Here is an 18,280-nt window from a genome sequence, read left to right on the forward strand (position 1 = left end):
ACAGAGGGTTCCACCACTTTAAAAACTACCATATTGGCCTGAATATAAGCTTCACTTTCCCCCCAAATTCTGACCGTGAAAAGTGAAAGTGCGGCTTAAATTTGCGAGCTTACAAAAATTGGCTTTTACGATATTGCTGCTGAAACAAGACATGCGGTAAAATGGAATGGATGTGAGTGCCTGCAGAATTTTAAGGGAGCGGCTTATATTCGGGTATTGTCTTTTTTCTCTCTCCCCCCCCCCCCCGAATTTTAAAGGTGCAGCTTATATTCAGACCAATACGGTATTGTTTCTATTTCACCTTTCCTTCAAATAGCCCAAGGTAATGCATATGGTTCTCTACTCCCCCATTTTATCCTCACAAGAACCCTGGGAGATATGCTAGGCTTGAGAGATGGGGACTGGCCCAAGGCCACCTGGTGAAGTGTATGGTTGAGCAGGGCCCCACTCAGCTGCCTTAAGCAAGCCTCGGCTTCTCCCCAGTCCCATTTGTTTTATCAGGATTAACTCTGCACGCCTGCTTTAGCTTCCTGCAGAAGCGAATGCACATAATTCTGAACACACAAAGTGCCGCATAACTGCCAAGCATTGTTCTTGGCCACCCACATGCTCACTGTTGAAAAACAAAACACCTTGTGCCTTGAACTCAAGGCCCTCAAGACGACAGCACTTTAAACCTCACAGTCCACCGCCACGGGTCCTGCAGCCCCCAAGAGAGACCCACTTCACAGAACTCTAGCTAGCTCTGCCTAAAAAGCTACTTCATAGTAGCCAACACAGAAAAAGCAGCAAGCAAGTCCTGCACAGCTTTTAACAGCTCCCATAGTGCTACTGGCAAGATCCCAGACGCCTTTTACCACCCCTTGATTGTCATTTAGCAGCAGCCATTCCATGAGGAATCCCAAACTGTTTCCATTTCAGCTGGTAATGGTAAGAGCTGCACCTTTAAGAACTGACGCTTGAGCTTGCCCCTTTCCTCTTCCCTTCCTACCCCTTTTTCCTTATGTGCCATGTCTTTTAGATAACAAGCCGGAGGGCAGAGACCGTCTTATTACTGTCCCTTGTAATAAGAGCCTTCTTGGCTAAAGAGCAGGGTAAAAAGGCAAGTTGTCTTCATTGTGTGGTATTGCATCATCCCTGGGATAAATCAAACACCAGTGATTTGCAGCATTATTGAATGTGGACATTCTCAACTACAACAAATTGGATTTCTTTTACTCTTCTCTGCCGCCCCGCCTTTACTTCTTTTGAACCTTTCTTCAATTCCTGCATATGCTTGCAGAATGGGAAAGTCCATATGTGTGTCTGCTACAACCGCAAATTGCTTAATATGTGACTTTAAAGACGCAGTACTGTACACATTTAGGAAACTACCATGACATTTGAGGTGGAGATTGGTGGAGATGAGGAGGTGAGATATAGAAAATTGAGGCGCATTGCTATATGTCCTGTTACCACCAAGTGTGCAATTAGGGAGAGGGAATTATTCTGCTGTGAAAATCTTAAACTTTTCTACAAATAAACAAAGGTGTTCGGGGGGGGGGGGGGAATCCAGTGCAACTGATAGTATAACAGAGAGGTTTAAGGGTTTCCAGTGGAACGAAGCTAACACAGCCAGCATCCAGCATTAACAGTGCTTCCTGACTTGCAATCACAGCTAAGGGAGCATTTCCCCTTCTTCTTCTTCTCCTCCCCACCACCTCCTACGGCTGAGCAGCGCAGATCTTTACAGGAGCAGATACATACCCGGTTCTTTCTAGCAGGGTATTCCAAGGGTGCCTCTTCTCTCACAGTGAGTGGATAGACCATGAGCCCAACAGCAGTGGTCACAAGTCTTCAAAGCACGGCTGGGCATTCATGAAGTCCAGAACCTACGATTTCAAAATAGTTACTTTTATTTTATTTATTTTTTAAAGGGGAGATAGTATAGGTTTTCAGTTACAGGTAAAAATCTGGGAAAGGTGTCCTGTCCAGTGGTTAAGATCCTAATCTTATCCACCCAACATTGATGGTAAGCACCCAACCAACCACCTTCCTTGTTAATTATTACCTCTCCATCCAAACTGTTAAAACTCTTGCCAGTTTTTAATGCGTATCAGCAGTGAAGCATCCAAAACAGAATGTCTGAAGGTTTTGTAGGGTCTGAAGGGGCCTGAAGGTTTGTAAGTCATATTTTTCAATATGACCTTTTGGCTCCTGAAATTCATTCTGATTGTGCAGATAAAATAGATCAGGTACAATTCTACAAGATGTGTTGCTGGTGTGTGAAAACAGTCAAGATCCAAGGATCCCCAGGCATGCAGCTCCAGATGGTGGAGATGTCAGGTGCCATTATGGCGCCCGGGCATCTTCACTTGGTCGCAAGTGGCCAATAGCCAGGTGCAAAATGCGCCTGGCAATTTTTGCATGCTGCCTATGTGACAATTATATTACAATCAAAATTCTTACTACTATTGAAGGCTCAAAATATCAACATTTGTAAAGATAAAATAAAGGCAGCCTGTAGATCTGATGCTACAGAGAACGTCTAAATCCACCCCATCACACATCACAGTGCTAAAAAATGATGTTTGTTGGGCCATGCTTTGGTCTTCATGCTAAAGCTTGAAGTGGGGCAGGGGGAAGCGTTAGCTTGGAGCATTGGAAATCTCATGGTCTCCAGAGCTTATTCAGATTCACTGGCCGGGTGGCATGGGGGGCTAGGGTTTTGCATATTTGATGTTAACCATTCAAAACCAGAATTATCACAGGAGTGAAACGCATCTGTCTCTTGCAAGTTGGCACCCAGCACATTTGTGGAAATGACCTACAAATTATGGTAATTACATGCAGCTAATATATGCAACTTGCTCTAGCCCTTGGGCTTGAGATACATTTCCAAAGCTACCCACCCTTTCTTGAATGTGTGAAACAAATTGCTAAGCCCTCCTGCATCACTGAAGTTGCTCAGTTGGGGATGGGAAGAAGGAATGGAATGAGATGCCTACCGGAAGAGCAAAGGTAGCCATGTTGGCACATTAAAAAAAAAATCAAAAATCCAAGATTAAGGAAATACACCTCTATTAGAAAGGCCAACTGAGAGTCTGTGCTGTGCAAAAAGTGACCTGTGAGTCTTAAGGAAGATGAAGTTCTTCTTTAGGAGTCCAGTGCCATGAAGCTGCCTAGTTGGCTGTTGGCTAGACAACAAATATCTAATACCTAATACGGTTGCTGTGAGGAAAAAACAGGGAAGGCGAGAACCATGTGCACCACCCTTCAGCTGTTTGAGGAAAGGTGGGATATAAACGCAATAATACTAATAAAAATAACATTTAGTAAGGCCACAGTCTCCCCACCTCTGCTTTGAGTAGCACAGGAAGGCAATTGAAAAAAGCAGAGTTTCCAGGAGCTTTAGAGGAAATTTGTGGTTCTAAAGTATATTCAAAGAATTTAAGGGATAGGCATCCCACTGGAGTCCACAGCCATTCTGAAAGAGACAGAGCATCAATTGTTTTAGCCAGATTGCCTGAAGAGTGCAAACATTCTTCTCAATGGTAGCCGTAAAAGGAAACAACTTCCAGTTAATGTTTGCTTAACCACTGCTTGCAACAATTGTTAGACAAACTTCTATTACACTGCCACAAACTGGTTAACTTAACACTATGGCCTTGGCATCCTGTTACCACTGCATGCATATTTAAATGTGTGTGTGGAGGGGTAAACCTGTGGCCCTCCAGCTGTTGCTGGACTACAACTCCCATCATCCTTGACCGTTGGTCATGCTGGCAAGAGCTGATGGGTTGGGACTACTTAAATCAGTAACACCTCTGATTTAAATTAAGGTTACCGGACATCCCCGTTTCCCAGAGACAGTCCCCGGATTTACAAATCAGTCCCCTGACAAAATCCAACTATTTAGTAGGAAGTTTGAAAGTGTCCCCAGATTCATTGAAAAAAATCTGGTAACCTTAATTTAAATGGATAGTCCAAAATATTTTTTAAGAGCAGCACTTTATAATATTGGCAGTTCTCTTTCATTAAAAAGACACCCTCAGAATTGCACACCTTAAGAGGATTTGCTTTTTTAGAAAGAAAGAAGGAAAGAAAACACAAAAATCTAGTGGCTGCTTTTAAATCCAAATTATGAGAGATATGTATTTTATGAACCTACTTGGCCATAACTTTTTAACTCAAAGACCAGTATTTCAGAAACAAAGAAATACAAATTGTGCAAAATGAAGTATTTTAGGTTATTAGTATTAATATTTTTTTAAAAAATGAATATTGTCACTTTATTTAAAAACACACCTCTGAACTCATTGCTCGCATAAACACTAAACCCCCTAGGGGGCAGGGTGTTATGCTTTGTAAAAAAAATCTGCCTCCACACCCTTCAGATAGGAAGAGAATATGAATAATGACTGGAAAAGCAAACCACACTGGAATGTGGCGTTTTGTTTGCACGTTTCCTACACAGCCAATTAAAAAAAAAGGAACACATTTTCTACAGTTAGGGAAATCCCACTCCTCGTTTCACTACAAAGCACTTTGTTGTTATCCCTTAATTCTTCAGAGAAAAAGACACCCAACTATCTCTTTGACAACCACTGCAAGCTCCTCCTGCATTACTGTGAGGATGCAGAGCAAAGCCATCATGGCTAGTAGCCATCAAACACAGGAGATAAAACATCTAAAAGCATATCCAGTACAGATGCAGACTAGGAAAGATACCTTACTTAATAAAAGACTTGTTGAAAGGGAAAAGGCAATAGAGGCAGAGCTGTCACCCCAAAACCTCACCCTGTATGAAGGTGACAATGAGAAATCTATACTACTATGAAGGGACCAGTGAAGTCAAGAACACTGAGTGGTAGCTGCTCCACCCCATAAATTAAGTGATCCTCAGCATCTTAGAACAGAAGAAAAGATCTGCTAGTTCAGACCAAAGGCCCACCTAGTCCAGCATTTCATTCCTGGTGGTGGTCACCTGGAATTTTTTGGGAAGCCCACAACCAGGGCATTGAGCCCTTTCCCAGGAAGCCTTTGGTCATCCCTGAGGATGTGTGCAAATCTTCTGAACACAATGGATCTCCTACTCATTTTTTCCTCACTTCCTCTGCTGTTTGTCTCGTCTATTTCAGGATGCAAGCTCCTGAGGGCAGGGACCTGTCATACCTGTTTTTTTGTAAAGCACCATGTATGTAGATGACACTAAACAAATAAATAAGGGAATAGCCTCTTCAGCACTGAGGTATCAACAAGAGGTCATTTTTATCTGACCCTCAATTGTGGAAGCATCTCCAAAATGATGTATAATGACCACAGTCCAACAAATTCCTGAAGGAGGAGACAGGAGATGAGTGATCTTGCACTACTGGTGGTGGGGAAGGTGCCAGTGTGCCAGACTTTGGGGTGGTGGAGGGGAAGGGACTGACACTTTCCCATTTTCCTCCTCTCACTTGAGAACATTTGTTTCGAACAAGAAAAACCACATCCATGTTCCATGCTCACAACTAACACAGATTACAATATTTCACAGTACAGGGAGGTAACGAAAGTGTGTTTGGGATGGATTTAAGGGTAGGCGGAAGAATGACCAAAAAACATCAGTGTCAACTGTCTCTGCATATTAAATGATCTTTAATTTCTGAAAGGGGGAAGTGGCTCCTTCAAAAAGAAAAACCCAAAACCAATGACCACACATTCCAAACATTTATGAGAAAGTGCTGTGCGTATATGTGTTTAACCACAGTTTAACCATCCCACTCTGAGCACACCAGGATGGTTAAAATAGCAGCTTCCACCCTGCCACCACTCCAAGCCACATATTAAAAGGGTGCAGTCCCACACACTTACTTGGGAGTAAGCCCCTTTGAATTTGGGCAACCTGCCCTGAGAAAACTTGCCCAGGATTGGACCATGGGTGGATCCTTACCTTGTAGCCTAAAAGGGGGGAGGGAGAGTTCCCATCAAAAAAAGGGGGGAAACCCACACAATTTTGTGAGTAAGGGCGGGTTTAATACCACTCCAATCTAAACTCACCCTGGGACACGAAGTGGCAGTGACGACCTCCCATCCTCCTAATCACACATCCTGAGGTGGGAAGCAAGCCTCTGAATTTACCGAATAAAAATGCACCCAGATCAAGCGGGTCCTAACACCAAGCTAAAAGGAAGGGAAGCTTCCACGGACACAAAATCTGACTAGAGACTCCAACCAACTCACCTTCTGAGATAGGGGAGGAGGAGACACTTATATTTGGGGTTTGGGGGCGTTGGAGAGGTGGGAAGTCAGGGAAGATTTACATGCCCCAAAGTTGGAAGACTCTCTCACCCCCTTCCCCCACTGCCCCTGCTTCCCTCATGGGGACTTCCAGGGCCCCCTCATGACCCACCCCAACCCCTCAAAGGGAACATGTCTTCCCCCCCCCCACCAGGGCTCCAAATCTTCCTCCTTCCTCTCTCCCCACCCCAAAGCCCCTTCTAACGCAGGGCAGTCCAGGGGGAGAAGAGAGACAGAGACTCCACAGAGAGAGGGGGCGATTGGGGGGGGGGGGAGAGAGAGAGAGAGAGAGAGCTGAGGACCTTGGCAGTTGCTCAAGGTGTGTGTGGGGGGGGGCAGGGAGCCCGTGTGTGAGGGAAGGGAGTCGGTGTGGGGGGTGGGGGAAACAAACGGGAGGCTCCCCAGCCCCATCCCGAAACGGACGGGAAGAGAGACAGCCCAATTCACTCACCCCTCCGCACCAGCTCCTTACAGCGGCCAGGGCTCCCACTCAGGCTCAGCCTCCCCTGCATCACTTCCGGGGGGCGGTGTCCGTTTGGGGAGTCAGCTGGCGACGCGGTGACGCAGGGCGGCGCCCGCGCCGACGTGCCTGACGCCGCACGCAGTGAGGGCAAGAGGGGGCGCTAAACTCCCCCGCCCCTTCCCCCGCACACCCCCGTCGTCGTCCTCCTCCTGCCTCTGAGGTGAGTAGGGAGCAAAGCCGCGTCGGGTGCAACTATGCTAGTCGGGAGGGTGAGGAAGGGAAGGGAAGGATGATGCCTGCGTCAGGTAAGGTAAGGTAAGGTTGGGTTGGAGTGCCCACGGGGGGCGGGCGTGTCACGGTGGAGGCCAAGGGAAGCGTTTTGAAATGAGGAGGTGTTGGTTGCGGGTGTTGCCTTCCGCACTCGCCACCCCCGCCCCCTTCGTATATTGGTACAGCCCAGATGGCTCCGCGGGCTCCCTAGAGAGCTCGAGTTGTTCTTGCCCTCTCCGCTAGAGGGCGCCAAAGCACCTTGGCGTGGCGACAAAATGGCGTCGCCAATGTCAACGAAGAGCGGGAGAACCTGACCCCCTAAATGCATCCGTTTATAACACCTTGACTCTTTAGTGGGGTCTCTTGGCAGTAAATCACACCCCCTGCCATCTCCTCACAGTGCTGTGCCCTTGCTCTCCTGCTGAAGCTGCCATGACAACCTCACTTTCAGGGGGTGGGGCTTGAAGGAGCTCAAAGGCGGGGCCTTGAAAACCATGAGGCGGAGCCTGATGGAGCTTAGTTGTGATTGGTAGTTGAATGGACCTTGTCAGTCCATTAGGATGCTGTGAGTATAGTCTCCTAGGGTGAACCCCCTAACACATTGCCCACCACCACTCCCGAAAAGACACAGATTTGCATTGCGTTTCCGTATTCTAATTTTTATTTATTATTTAATATGATTTATATGCCGTTCGAGTTCCCATCAGAAAAGGTAAGGGCCCCACCCCACCCCACCACTGTACCCTGAAACTCAGGCTTTCCATATAACATGCAAGTCAAGTCTACACTATATATGTAAATCACAGTTACACGACTTATAACAGTTACAGCTTTTCCCCAGTCATGGGAAATGTAGTTTGTTAAAGGTGATGGGGATTGTACCTCTGTGAGGTCAGCACCCTTTGCAAACTACTCTTCCCAGAATGCTTTGGGAGTAGCCATTTTGAATGGATGCCGGGTTAGGGGTGACCGCAGTTTCTGTTGCCCCATGACACCATCTTATGTGTTCACCATCACCACCCATAAGTCATAGGTAGATAGGGCGTTAGCCACAAATGGAGAAACTTTGGGGTCTCCAGCTGTTGCTGGGAGCCAACAGCTTTCACCCCCAACTATTGACCATGCTGGCTGGGACTCTTTTGAGTTGGATTCTAACATCTGTAGAGCCACAGTTTCCCCACCGATGGTGTTAGCTGATGGGAAATTTAAATTATATTCAAGTCAGCAGTTAAAACATCAGTGACAACTGAGCAAAGCTGAAGCCCCCGAAAGAAACCCACAAACGTAAGGGAAGCCTTTGTTTTAAAATGTGAGCCTACCCTTGAAAGCAAGAAGCCAAACTGAAATAAGGACAGGAGCAAGAGCAGCACTTGCTGTGCGTAGGCTATGTTGCTTTCCAACTGCAACCCAGAAACCATCAGCATTACTGGAGCATCTTCTGAATGGGCTCAGGTGATCTGAGTCAAAGCAATGGGAGGTAGGAAGGAACTGGTAATGTCATGGGCAAGCGTAATTTGCGGAGAATTGGTTTCATTAATATTTAGATCCATTGTTTTATTTTGGCCTTGGCCCAGTACTTGATAATTTCTATTATTTTCTGAGTGATTAGTCACCTTTGCCGAAAGGCCAAAAATGAATAAGAAGTGCAGATCTATTATTTTGCTCCGGATTTGGGTTGTATATTTTTGGATGCCTCATTCTTATAATGCAGATATAGCTGAGAATGTCATTTGTTGTGCTAAAGAAAAAATAAATAAAAGAAGAGTTCCAGGAAAAGACTTTATTCATGCTGCTGAGACTTATAAGGTGAAATTAAATTGCTGGGCTACAGCGTTGACCGAATTCTACATGTATTGATGTTTTGGGAGAATTTCCTAGGGGGTGGGAAACTGTTGTCTGATTGCATTTTTAAAAATGGAATAAGGCAAATCTTGTCCCGTTAGTCTTCATCAGACCATTATTTTTATTTTATATAACACAATTTATATAATTGATTGCAGTAAAACCTCAAAGCAGTTTACATACAGAACAAAATACTAAAATTATCATTAAATACAATTAAAAGTGAGTATTAAAAACATTCAAAAGCAGCTGCAAGCTAAAAAGAAAGTAAAAAAATCGATTTCTGTATGTCTGAATAAGCTTGCCTAAACAAAGATGTTTTAAGAAGGCACTGAGAAGAGTCCAGCAAAGGCATTTGCTTGATGTCAACAGGCAAGGAGTTCCAAAGTATAGTAGCAGCCACAGTAAAAGTTTCATTTCTTATGAGTGTGGAACAAATATTATGTGGCACGTCTAGCAGTGCCAATTCCGCAGATCAAAGTGGCTGAGTGGGCATACCGAGTGGGTAAGGCGAGCCCACAAGTGCAAAGTATAAGACGCTGAGAAGTTCCAAACTTTCTTTTTAAATTATGTCACCAAATAGGAGAGAGAATAACATTTGAAAAAATAAGGAAATGTGCCTATGATCCTTCTCTCTCTCTCTCTCTATCCCACCCCATTGGTTGGTAACAATGTTACTATCCAAATTGCCTTTGGTTTCCGGTCATCCATGTACATTTCCCCCTGACAGAGCAGATCTTGGATGTATTCAAAGCAATGAAAGGATTTCTCTAGAAAAGAGCTTGAGTCAGTGTTTTGCTTCTGCAACTAGGAAATGCAGTGAAGGGCAGGTAGAGGTCCTTGCAAGATCATTGGTGGTTCCTGAGCAGGTCCACCTCTTGCTCCTCTGAACCGCCAAGTGCTAAGAATTGCTGCTTTTTATATTTATTTTTTAACGATGGGTTTGTCTAGTTCAGTATCCAGCTTCTGACTGTGGCCAGCCAGACTGTTTCTAAAAAGACTGGCTATTTGTTTATTAAAAACCATCTTCTCTCTACTGTTCAGCAAAAGAAAAACCGACTCCCCAAGTGAGGACTTGAACCTGGGTTCTCCAGCCATAGACTAATACATTCACCACTACATTGAGTTTCAGAATCACAGCTGCCAATACACAGGAACGAATCAGGGACCTTTAGATATTGGCTGAATTCGCATCTAATAGTAAGCCATAAACCAGAGATGGGGAGCCTCAGGTCCATGAGGGGGGAAAAACAGCCCTCCAGGCATCAACCCCACATGACAAGAAGGGCTGCAACCCAGTGGTAGAGCATCTTCTCTGCATATAGAAGATCCCAGGTTCAATTCTCAGCATCTCCCAGTAGGGCTGTAACACTGGAATGCCGCTGCCAGTCTGTGCCAACAATGCTGAGCTAGGTGGAACCAAGGCTCAGTTTAAGGCAGCTTCCTAAAATACCCGATTTCACACAAAAGATCAGAGCAGTGCATTGCTAACCGGCTTGCAACCTCTTCAGCAGCTGCAGCCCTAAACCCGTTCCCCTTTTGCTCAAATCCCAGTGCACTAGTCGAAACAGAAGCTTGCACAAGTATCTTGCACAAAGAGGGGGGCGTTTGAAATGCATCGTTAAACCAGATGAGCTGTTGTCACAGAGGGAGAAATGAATCCTGTTGATGCCAAACGACTTGATGGTTTAATGCGTAACTGTGCACTGGAAAGAAGGTGATCTTCTCAGCCTTCGTTCCCCTTCTCTTCAATGTCACGGGGGCGAAGCATGCCAGCTGTTCATTCTTCCTCGTAGGAAATCTGCTGAATGTCCACCACAGCGACAGGCCTGTTGGCTTTCTTCGCTCGTGTTTTACCCCAGGGTTGAATTTGACCCACTGACTTTTTCGTTGTTGCTGCTGCGGCTTAAATGTGCAGAGCCGTGAATGATGATCTGTCACCGCTCCCAGCTGCAGAGCAATTGTGGGCCATCACTTCAGCTAAGTGTTATAATTTAGCTCTTAAGACAGCGAAATGGGGACTCCCGACACCGGCCGTTCTTGGAAAGGCGCCTGAGAGTGGCGTTAAGCAGGCGCCGAGAACAAAGGCCAGAGCGTCCCCTGCTGATGTGATTCCTCCGCAGGAAGGTGGAACAGTTGCTTTGCATCCAGAAGGTCTCAGGTTCAATCCCCAACATCTCCATATGGGGCTGCCTGAAAAACCAAAGATTCTCCAGATCTGGCCTGCACTTGGTGAGGACAGTGCTTAGCTAGATGAGCCAATGGGTCTGATTCAGTATAAGCCAGCCTCCTGTGTTCCTGTGCACACATGGACGAGGGGTATTGAGAAGCAGACAGCGGGACACCTCCTACCCCCAGAGGGATCTTGGAAATGGGTTTCCTTTCTGAAGCTTTCTGAGCTCAAATTAGGAAGCTGCTGTGCCTTTAGTGTATAGTTGTGGGGAACTGTCAGCCTTCCAGATGTCCCTGAACTCCGACTCCCATCAGCCAGCAAGCATGGGTAAAGGCTGGAGATGGTGGGAGTTATAGTTCAGCAAGATCTGGAGGGCTAAAGGTCTGCTAATTGCTGAGCATTTTTGTGCAGCAGGGATGGGGGCCCTGTGGCTCTCCAAATGAAGGAACTGGCTATGTTGAGCCTGGAATGAGGAGACAGAGAGGAGATCTGATAGCCATCTTCAAACATCTCAAGGGCTGTCCCATGGAAGATGGAGCAATCCTACCCTGCTCTGGAGGGTAGGATTCAAACCAGTGGATTCAAGTTACAAGAAAGGAGATTCCGACTAAACATAAGAAAGAACTTTCTGACAGTAAGAGCTGCTCAACAGTGGAACGGTCTCCCTTGGAAGGTTGTGGACTCTCCTTCCTTGGATGTTGGCTGGCCATATGTCATAGGATGCTTTAGCTGAGATTCCTGCATTGCAGGGGGTTGGACTAGATGACGCTTGGGGTCTCTTCCAACTCTACAGTTCTATGTTTATACGATTCAAATGTTGTTGGACTCCAACTGCCATCAGCCCCAATGATTTTGGCCAATGAACAGGGAGGACAGGAGTGGTAACTCAACATCATGTGGAGGGCCATAGGTTACCCAGATGTTGCTGCAACTTGCATCATCCCTGGCCATTGGCCATACTGGGGCTGATAGGAGTTGCAGTTCAGCAATATCTGAAGAGTCAAAGGTTCCCCATCCTTGTTCCAAAGCACTGAACAGTGGCAAAGTGCCCAGTTCCAAAGCAGAAAACGTTACATTCACGCTGATGCTGTGGCCCCTTCATTGGAGGAGTGGTTTAAATCTGGTTTGCCCAATGATTGCACCAGCCAAATCCATTCCCTAATCCCCTGTTATGGGACAGGCAATCTGGCTTGGCCAGTTTCTGAACCGTTCTGAAAGGCCACCATTTTCCTTCAGCCTCCCAAAGCCTAGTTAAACATTTGCCATCTGTTCCTTGAGAAATGACAATAGGCCGCCTTTGCCGAGAACAGTTAAGAAAGGGAGTATTGTGCCCATCTTGTTGAGAATCGCTGTCTGGATTCACAGACAACGAAAACTTAGTCTTGAGTTCACAGAAATCTCCGGCATGAAAAGACCAGCAATCCCGGACAACAGACAAGCTTCTGTTTCAAGACGTAGGTTGGATCTGCATTCATTCTTGAGTCAAATGTGTTCATGTTTTAAATAGATCACTGGCTTGGATCCTCAAACTTAAAGAACCTTTTAATGAGGGTGAGAGCGCAAAATATGGTCTGAAGCTCAACATAAAAAAACTAAGATCATGGCCACTGGTCCCATCACCTCCTGGCAAATAGAAAGGGAAGAAATGGAGGCAGTGAGAAATTTTACTTTCTTGGGCTCCCTGATCACTGCAGATGGTGACAACAGTCACGAAATTAAAAGACGCCTGCTTCTTGGGAGGAAAGCAATGACAAACCTAGACAGCATCTTAAAAAGCAGATACATCACCTTGCCGACAAAGGTCCGGATAGTTAAAGCTATGGTCTTCCCAGTAGTAATGTATGGAAGTGAGAGCTGGACCATAAAGAAGGCTGATCGCCGAAGAATTGATGCTTTTGAATTCTGGTGCTGGAGGAGACTCTTGAGAGTCCCATGGACTGCAAAAAGATCAAACTTATCCATCCTTAAAGAAATCAGCCCTGAGTGCTCACTGGAAGGACAGATCCTAAAGTTGAGGCTCCAGTACTCTGGCCACCTCATGAGAAGAGAAGACTCCCTAGAAAAGACCCTGATGTTGGGAAAGATGGAGGGCACAAGGAGAAGGGGATGACAGAGGATGAGATGGTTGGACAGTGTTCTCGAAGCGACTAGCCTGAGTTTGGCCAAACTGCGGGAGGCAGTGGAGGATAGGCGTGCCTGGCGTGCTCTGGTCCATGGGGTCATGAGTCGGAAACGACTGAACGGCTGAACAACAACAACAACAATTGAAGTGTGCATGCACATGAAAGCTCATACCAGTAACAAACTTAGTTGGTCTCTAAGGTGCTACTGGAAGGATTTGTTTTTTAATACCCTCAAACATTTCTCCGACAAAAATATGGATGTCCTAATTTAACTATTTATACCCCGCCCATCTGACAGGGTTGCCCCAGCCACTCTGGGCAGCTTCCAACATATATAAAAACATAGTAAAACATTAAACATTAAAAAACTGCCCTATACAGGGCTGCCTTCAGATGGCTTGGGGATCTGATAATTCCATAGATTCCCAACATTTCTCTGATGAAAATAGGGACATCCTAAGGAAAAACAAGACATTCCAGTGTGAAATCAGAAACCAGGATGGCTTCTGTAAATCCGGGACTGTCCCTGGAAAATAGGGACACTTGGAGGGTCTGGGATTCTCACCCCTATTCCCCAAATTGGTACATGGAAAGTAAATTTTCTCTGTCATTAGCACATGATACTAGTTTTCTGTCTCTTCTGGTTCTCTTTGTGTTCAGCTAAGAGAGCCATTAAAATATTTGAAAACTAATTAAGGAGTATGTGAAAATGTCCCATCTGTTTGGAGGCCACCTCCTACCCCCACAACCATAAATGTTGGTGAGTCTGTTCCCTGTTTTTCTAGATGACGCCCATCGCCCGTCAAGAAGTTCTTGGCCTTTATCGCAAGATATTTCGCATCGCCAGAAAATGGCAATCGGCATCGGGCCAGATGGAAGAGACCATCAAAGAAAAACAGTACATTATAAATGAAGCAAAAACGTTATTCCAAAAGAATAAAAATGTGAGTGTTTGTCTTGCTGAATATTTATGGGTTTTGAGTTGGCATCAAAGATGGCAAGAGGACTGGCTTCCTCCCGCTTTGTCCCAGCTGACAGGGCAAATGTTCTTTGTATGCAGACTGTTGCTTCTTTTTAGACCAGACTGTGATCATCATCGGGTTTCCCCATGGAAGAAACAAATCCAGGATCTATAATGAAACTAATGAAGCTTAAGCTTCAGGGCCCTTAATACTGGAGGAGGGGTCCCAGAAGCAACTTTAGTTTAAAGGGGGGGGGTGTTGCACAACTCAAATCAATTTTTTGGGGGGGGTGTATATATTTCAATAACATGAGTTTGGCCAAACTGTGGGAGGCAGTGAAGGATAGGCGTGCTCTGGTCCATGGGGTCACGAAGAGTCGGACACGACTGAACAACAACAACAACATATATTTCAATAATTCCAAAGCTTGACAGTCAGCAGCACAGAAGTTGTAAAGGTGTGGTGATCTGTTTTCTGTTAAGATAGCAGTAGTTACCCAGACCTTGTTGTCAGTTGTAAAGGGGCCCCCATGATAGGTTCAAGCTTCAGGGTCCCCCAAATGTCCGTCCAGCACTGAACAAATAATAGGTCAGGAGTAGGGTATATTTTTCAGGCTCGCATTTCCTTCTTGGCAGCTTCCCGGGGGCCACATGCTGGTGGTGGGTGGGGCCACATGCAGAAGCAGAGTAACATGCAGAAGCAGAGTAACAAATGTGAATCTCACCTTTGTAGAATAAGCTAGTTTCTACACTGGCTCATACATCCCTCTCTTTCCTTCATCCAGATGGTGGCTTACAAAAAAACACCTGATATGTGTTTTTTAAAAAAAACAAAAACCACATACCCACCCACAACAATACCAGCATATGAAAAGCAATCACAATCCTTCTCACAGAACAGTTCCTGGTTAAATGGCCTTAGCACAGAGCACAACCCAGTTGTAGGTCTCGATGGACCAGCTGAAGACCAATGTGGTAAAATACTCACAACCATAATCTGATACAACTTTGTAGAATCTTAAGAGTTGGAAGGGACCCTGAGGGACATCTAGTCCAACCCCCTGCAATGCAGGAAATCTCAACACACACAAAAAATTTCCTCTGCCGGGCAGGCTGCTAAGCAGGGGGTTCCATCCCTGCTCCAATCAGCCTCTTGGATTTCCATCCGTGGAGGAAGAGACTTTCTTTTCTCCAGATGCTGCTGCAACTCTGGTCAGCCCCAGCAAACACTGCCAATTCAGCCGTGTTCAGCAACGTCTGGAAGGCCAAAGTTTCTCCATACCTGCTCTGTGCGTAGCATGGCAAGAGGTGGGCTGTCGTGACCCGTCCTTCCTTTGCCAGCCTGCTCACTCACCTGCATGGAATTCCTGTTCACCTATGACTACTAGGCGAAGGCTCAAATGTAAGGTTGCCCTGATGGATTCTTAAAACATGCGAGTTCTCTTTTTAAAGAATTCCTCCTTTGGAATATTTGGGAGACAAAAACCCCCCATGCTTTGCTTTCCTGAAATGTGAGTGATATATATTTTTTATCAAAAGTAGACCTACAATTTAATTAAAAGACAGCGCAGTCCAAACGGGTAGGCGCGAAAAGAGCTCAAATTAGACACTCTGTGGGAGAACAAAGAGCTGCTTTGAGTTAAATTTGGAATGAATCAAAGGACTGCTCGGAACCCAATCCAGAGAAGAGATATGGGTACCTCACATTTAACAACGCTCTTTGATCCCGTTGATTTAAACGGCACTTAGGCACACAAATTTCCTTCCGAGTGTACTGTGTGGCCTTGATCAGCAGCGGACTTTGAACGATGCTAAAATTTGGCACCCCGACCTCTCTTGATCCGTTCTTCAGCATTGTTTCGGCACCCCCTGCAGGCCAACGCCCAGTGCTACCACAGCAGTTGTGCTAGTCTAAAACCGCCTCTGCCTTGGCCCAGTGGAGGCTGGTCTGTTAAGGTGAATGGGGCATTGCCCCACCAACCTCAACCTCAGAATGTCCTCGCCTGGGCTAGTGGGAGAGGGGGGGGGGACCCCGCAAGGTGTGATTTTTAAATGGCTAATTTCTACATGGATTCACAGCTTTCTATTTTGATTTCTGTTTTGTCTTCTTGTTTGAGAAGTTAACAGATCCGAAGCTGATTAAAGAATGTATAGACGAATGCACAGCGAGGATAGAGATAGGACTTCACTATCACATCCCGTATCCAAGGCCTGTAAGTAGAAATCCACCTGATGTGAATAACTTGGCCCCATTACTCCGTAGAATTCCACATGTTCTAGACAGAAGCTATTGAATCATCCCATTTGCTTTTCCAGGAACAATCCTACAATTACTGCTAAGCACATGAGTCAGGTTGAATCAGGAGATTCAAAGATGTCTCCCACATCTGCAAGAGTCATTAAAAATGATGTCTTTTAATAACACAAGTTGCTTGGAGAATCAGGATGTTGACTTGATATTTAATTACCATGTAGCACCGATTCTCAATTTTTTAGACTTCAGATGGTATTCATTATCAGCCCTCAGGCACTCACAAAGGCAGTTCCTTCTGTCAGCATTCAATTCTTTTTGCAAGTGGGGGGTCCAATATGGCAGTAATCATCCATTTGGTTCCCCCCCCCTGCCCATACAGTGTTTACTGTGATTTCACTCCCCAGACCTCAGAACCTAGGCTGAATTACTAAACCACATTTTTTAGATCAGCTGGGAAGTCAAGAGACCACAGCCGGAAATTGGATTGCAAACCCTCATTTGGCAGAATGTTTGAATTGACAAACCATGGTTACGTCCATTACTGTGCTTCCGGAGGCCATTGGCTCAGAGACATGAGCACTGAGCGAACAGAAAACAACAGCAGACCCACAGCTCTAAATTATGGTCTGCCTGTAGCTTTGGAAGCTCACGTCACGATTTGGGTTTTGAACGATGGTCAGTAGAAACCCATGGTTCAGCACAATATCTGAATTGAACCTCTGATCTTCTTTCAGTGTAACAGTAAATGGTAAAAACGCTAATCTTGGTCAGTTGGTTCCTTCTCACCCTTTCTGGGGCAAGGGAAGGGAAAGGAACCCTGGCTTAGCATTAAATCTGAACCAGATATAGTGGTTTGTTTGCTCCCAACAAACCACGATGTACAGCCAAAGTTAGCTTATTGATCATGATTTCTTAGAGCAAAACCACTCATGATCTCTGGTTTAGAAACCAAACTGTTTCCTCCACACACTTGGAGGGAGGAGACAAATGGCCCAGAAAGGCATGTCCATGGTAAACATTGGCTATGGTACAACCTAAGGTGTGAAAAGATGGACCATGACATGCCTTTGTGGGGACAGAAACTGGGATGTGACTCCCACTTCTTCCAGGCCCACATGCAACACCCCCTTCATTGGACTATGGCAGGGGGGTGGAATTGGTTGCATGTGTGTCTGTTTCTGAGCAGTTCTGATTTTTTGCAGTTTCCAAACGTTTTGAGTTTTTAAAAATATTTTCTCCTTGGTTCACATAGACTCATCTGCCTCCCATGGGTCTCGCACAGCAGCACGGCCGTACGTTTCGACATCAAGAGAAGCTGAGGAAGCTTTCCAAGCCAGTCTACTTGAAATCCCACGATGAAATTTCATAATCAAGACTGTTGCCTGTGTCATCCTGGACTGCTTGGCAGATTCCTTTCATGCATAAATGAAACTGGTGTGGTTTGCACTTGCTGACATCGCCCCCAAGGCCGGAGGCCCACTTGATCCTGAGAAGGCGATGAGTAAGGATACAATCAAACTGTCTTGTATTTATTAAGAGTCAGCAGATGACTCACCAATAAAAGTCAGATGATTTATGATAGGAAAGACAAAAGTCTGATGCGTCTTGCATTGTAGAAGGATATAGCACCGTGCAGAAAGGGTCATCTTCTGAAACCTAAAACATTGTTTTTCAAAGACTACACCAGCATGGTGTGGCAAGTAGAAAACACCTCTACAGAATGGCCTAGTCTGGGCAATACTTTCCCCAACCTTTCTGCACTTGGCTGAGGAGTGAGGTTGTGCCTTCCATCCCTACTCTAAATTAAATTTTAAATTGTATTTTAATCTGCATTTTAATGAATTGTTTTATGTTTTTGTTGTGATTTTATTGGTGTTAGCCGCCCTGAGCCCGGTTTGGCGGGGAAGGGCGGGGTATAAATAAAAATATTATT

General features: G+C 45.5%; 2 protein-coding genes across 5 annotated transcripts in view; one reads left to right on the forward strand and one right to left on the reverse strand.

The window, feature by feature from the left end:
• The window catches only part of DCUN1D3 (defective in cullin neddylation 1 domain containing 3), a 33,645-nt gene extending 26,817 nt beyond the window's left edge, over nt 1–6,828 (reverse strand). The window contains exons 1-2 of one of the 4 annotated variants that reach the window (XM_033166420.1): nt 6,713–6,828; nt 1,747–1,871 (exon numbers count right to left, since the gene is read on the reverse strand). The gene's annotated coding sequence lies outside the window, so the exon portion shown is untranslated. Of the gene's footprint in view, nt 1–1,746; nt 1,872–5,154; nt 5,272–5,835; nt 5,857–6,204; nt 6,301–6,712 lie in introns of those variants that run through there. The other 3 variants (XM_033166421.1, XM_033166424.1, XM_033166423.1) reach the window with 3 other exon arrangements.
• An 81-nt stretch (nt 6,829–6,909) lies between these two features.
• LYRM1 (LYR motif containing 1) lies at nt 6,910–17,933 on the forward strand. Its single transcript, XM_033166425.1, has 4 exons — nt 6,910–6,944; nt 13,918–14,076; nt 16,214–16,306; nt 17,600–17,933. The coding sequence occupies exons 2-4, from the start codon at nt 13,918–13,920 to the stop codon at nt 17,714–17,716; spliced, it is 369 nt and encodes a 122-aa protein (XP_033022316.1). The 5' UTR covers nt 6,910–6,944; the 3' UTR covers nt 17,717–17,933.
• Nucleotides 17,934–18,280: the final 347 nt, after the last annotated feature.

This window comes from Lacerta agilis, chromosome 13 (genome assembly GCF_009819535.1).
Source record: "Lacerta agilis isolate rLacAgi1 chromosome 13, rLacAgi1.pri, whole genome shotgun sequence".
NCBI lineage: Eukaryota > Metazoa > Chordata > Lepidosauria > Squamata > Lacertidae > Lacerta > Lacerta agilis.

What these genes read in the sequence shown, in the direction of transcription:
- LYRM1 (XM_033166425.1), top strand. Translation starts at nt 13,918, where the DNA reads ATGACGCCCATCGCCCGTCAAGAAGTTCTTGGCCTTTATCGCAAGATA. An exon ending in TATTCCAAAAGAATAAAAAT is followed by an intron (nt 14,077 to 16,213) that starts GTGAGTGTTTGT and finishes TTGTTTGAGAAG; the next exon opens with TTAACAGATCCGAAGCTGAT. An exon ending in ACATCCCGTATCCAAGGCCT is followed by an intron (nt 16,307 to 17,599) that starts GTAAGTAGAAAT and finishes TGGTTCACATAG; the next exon opens with ACTCATCTGCCTCCCATGGG.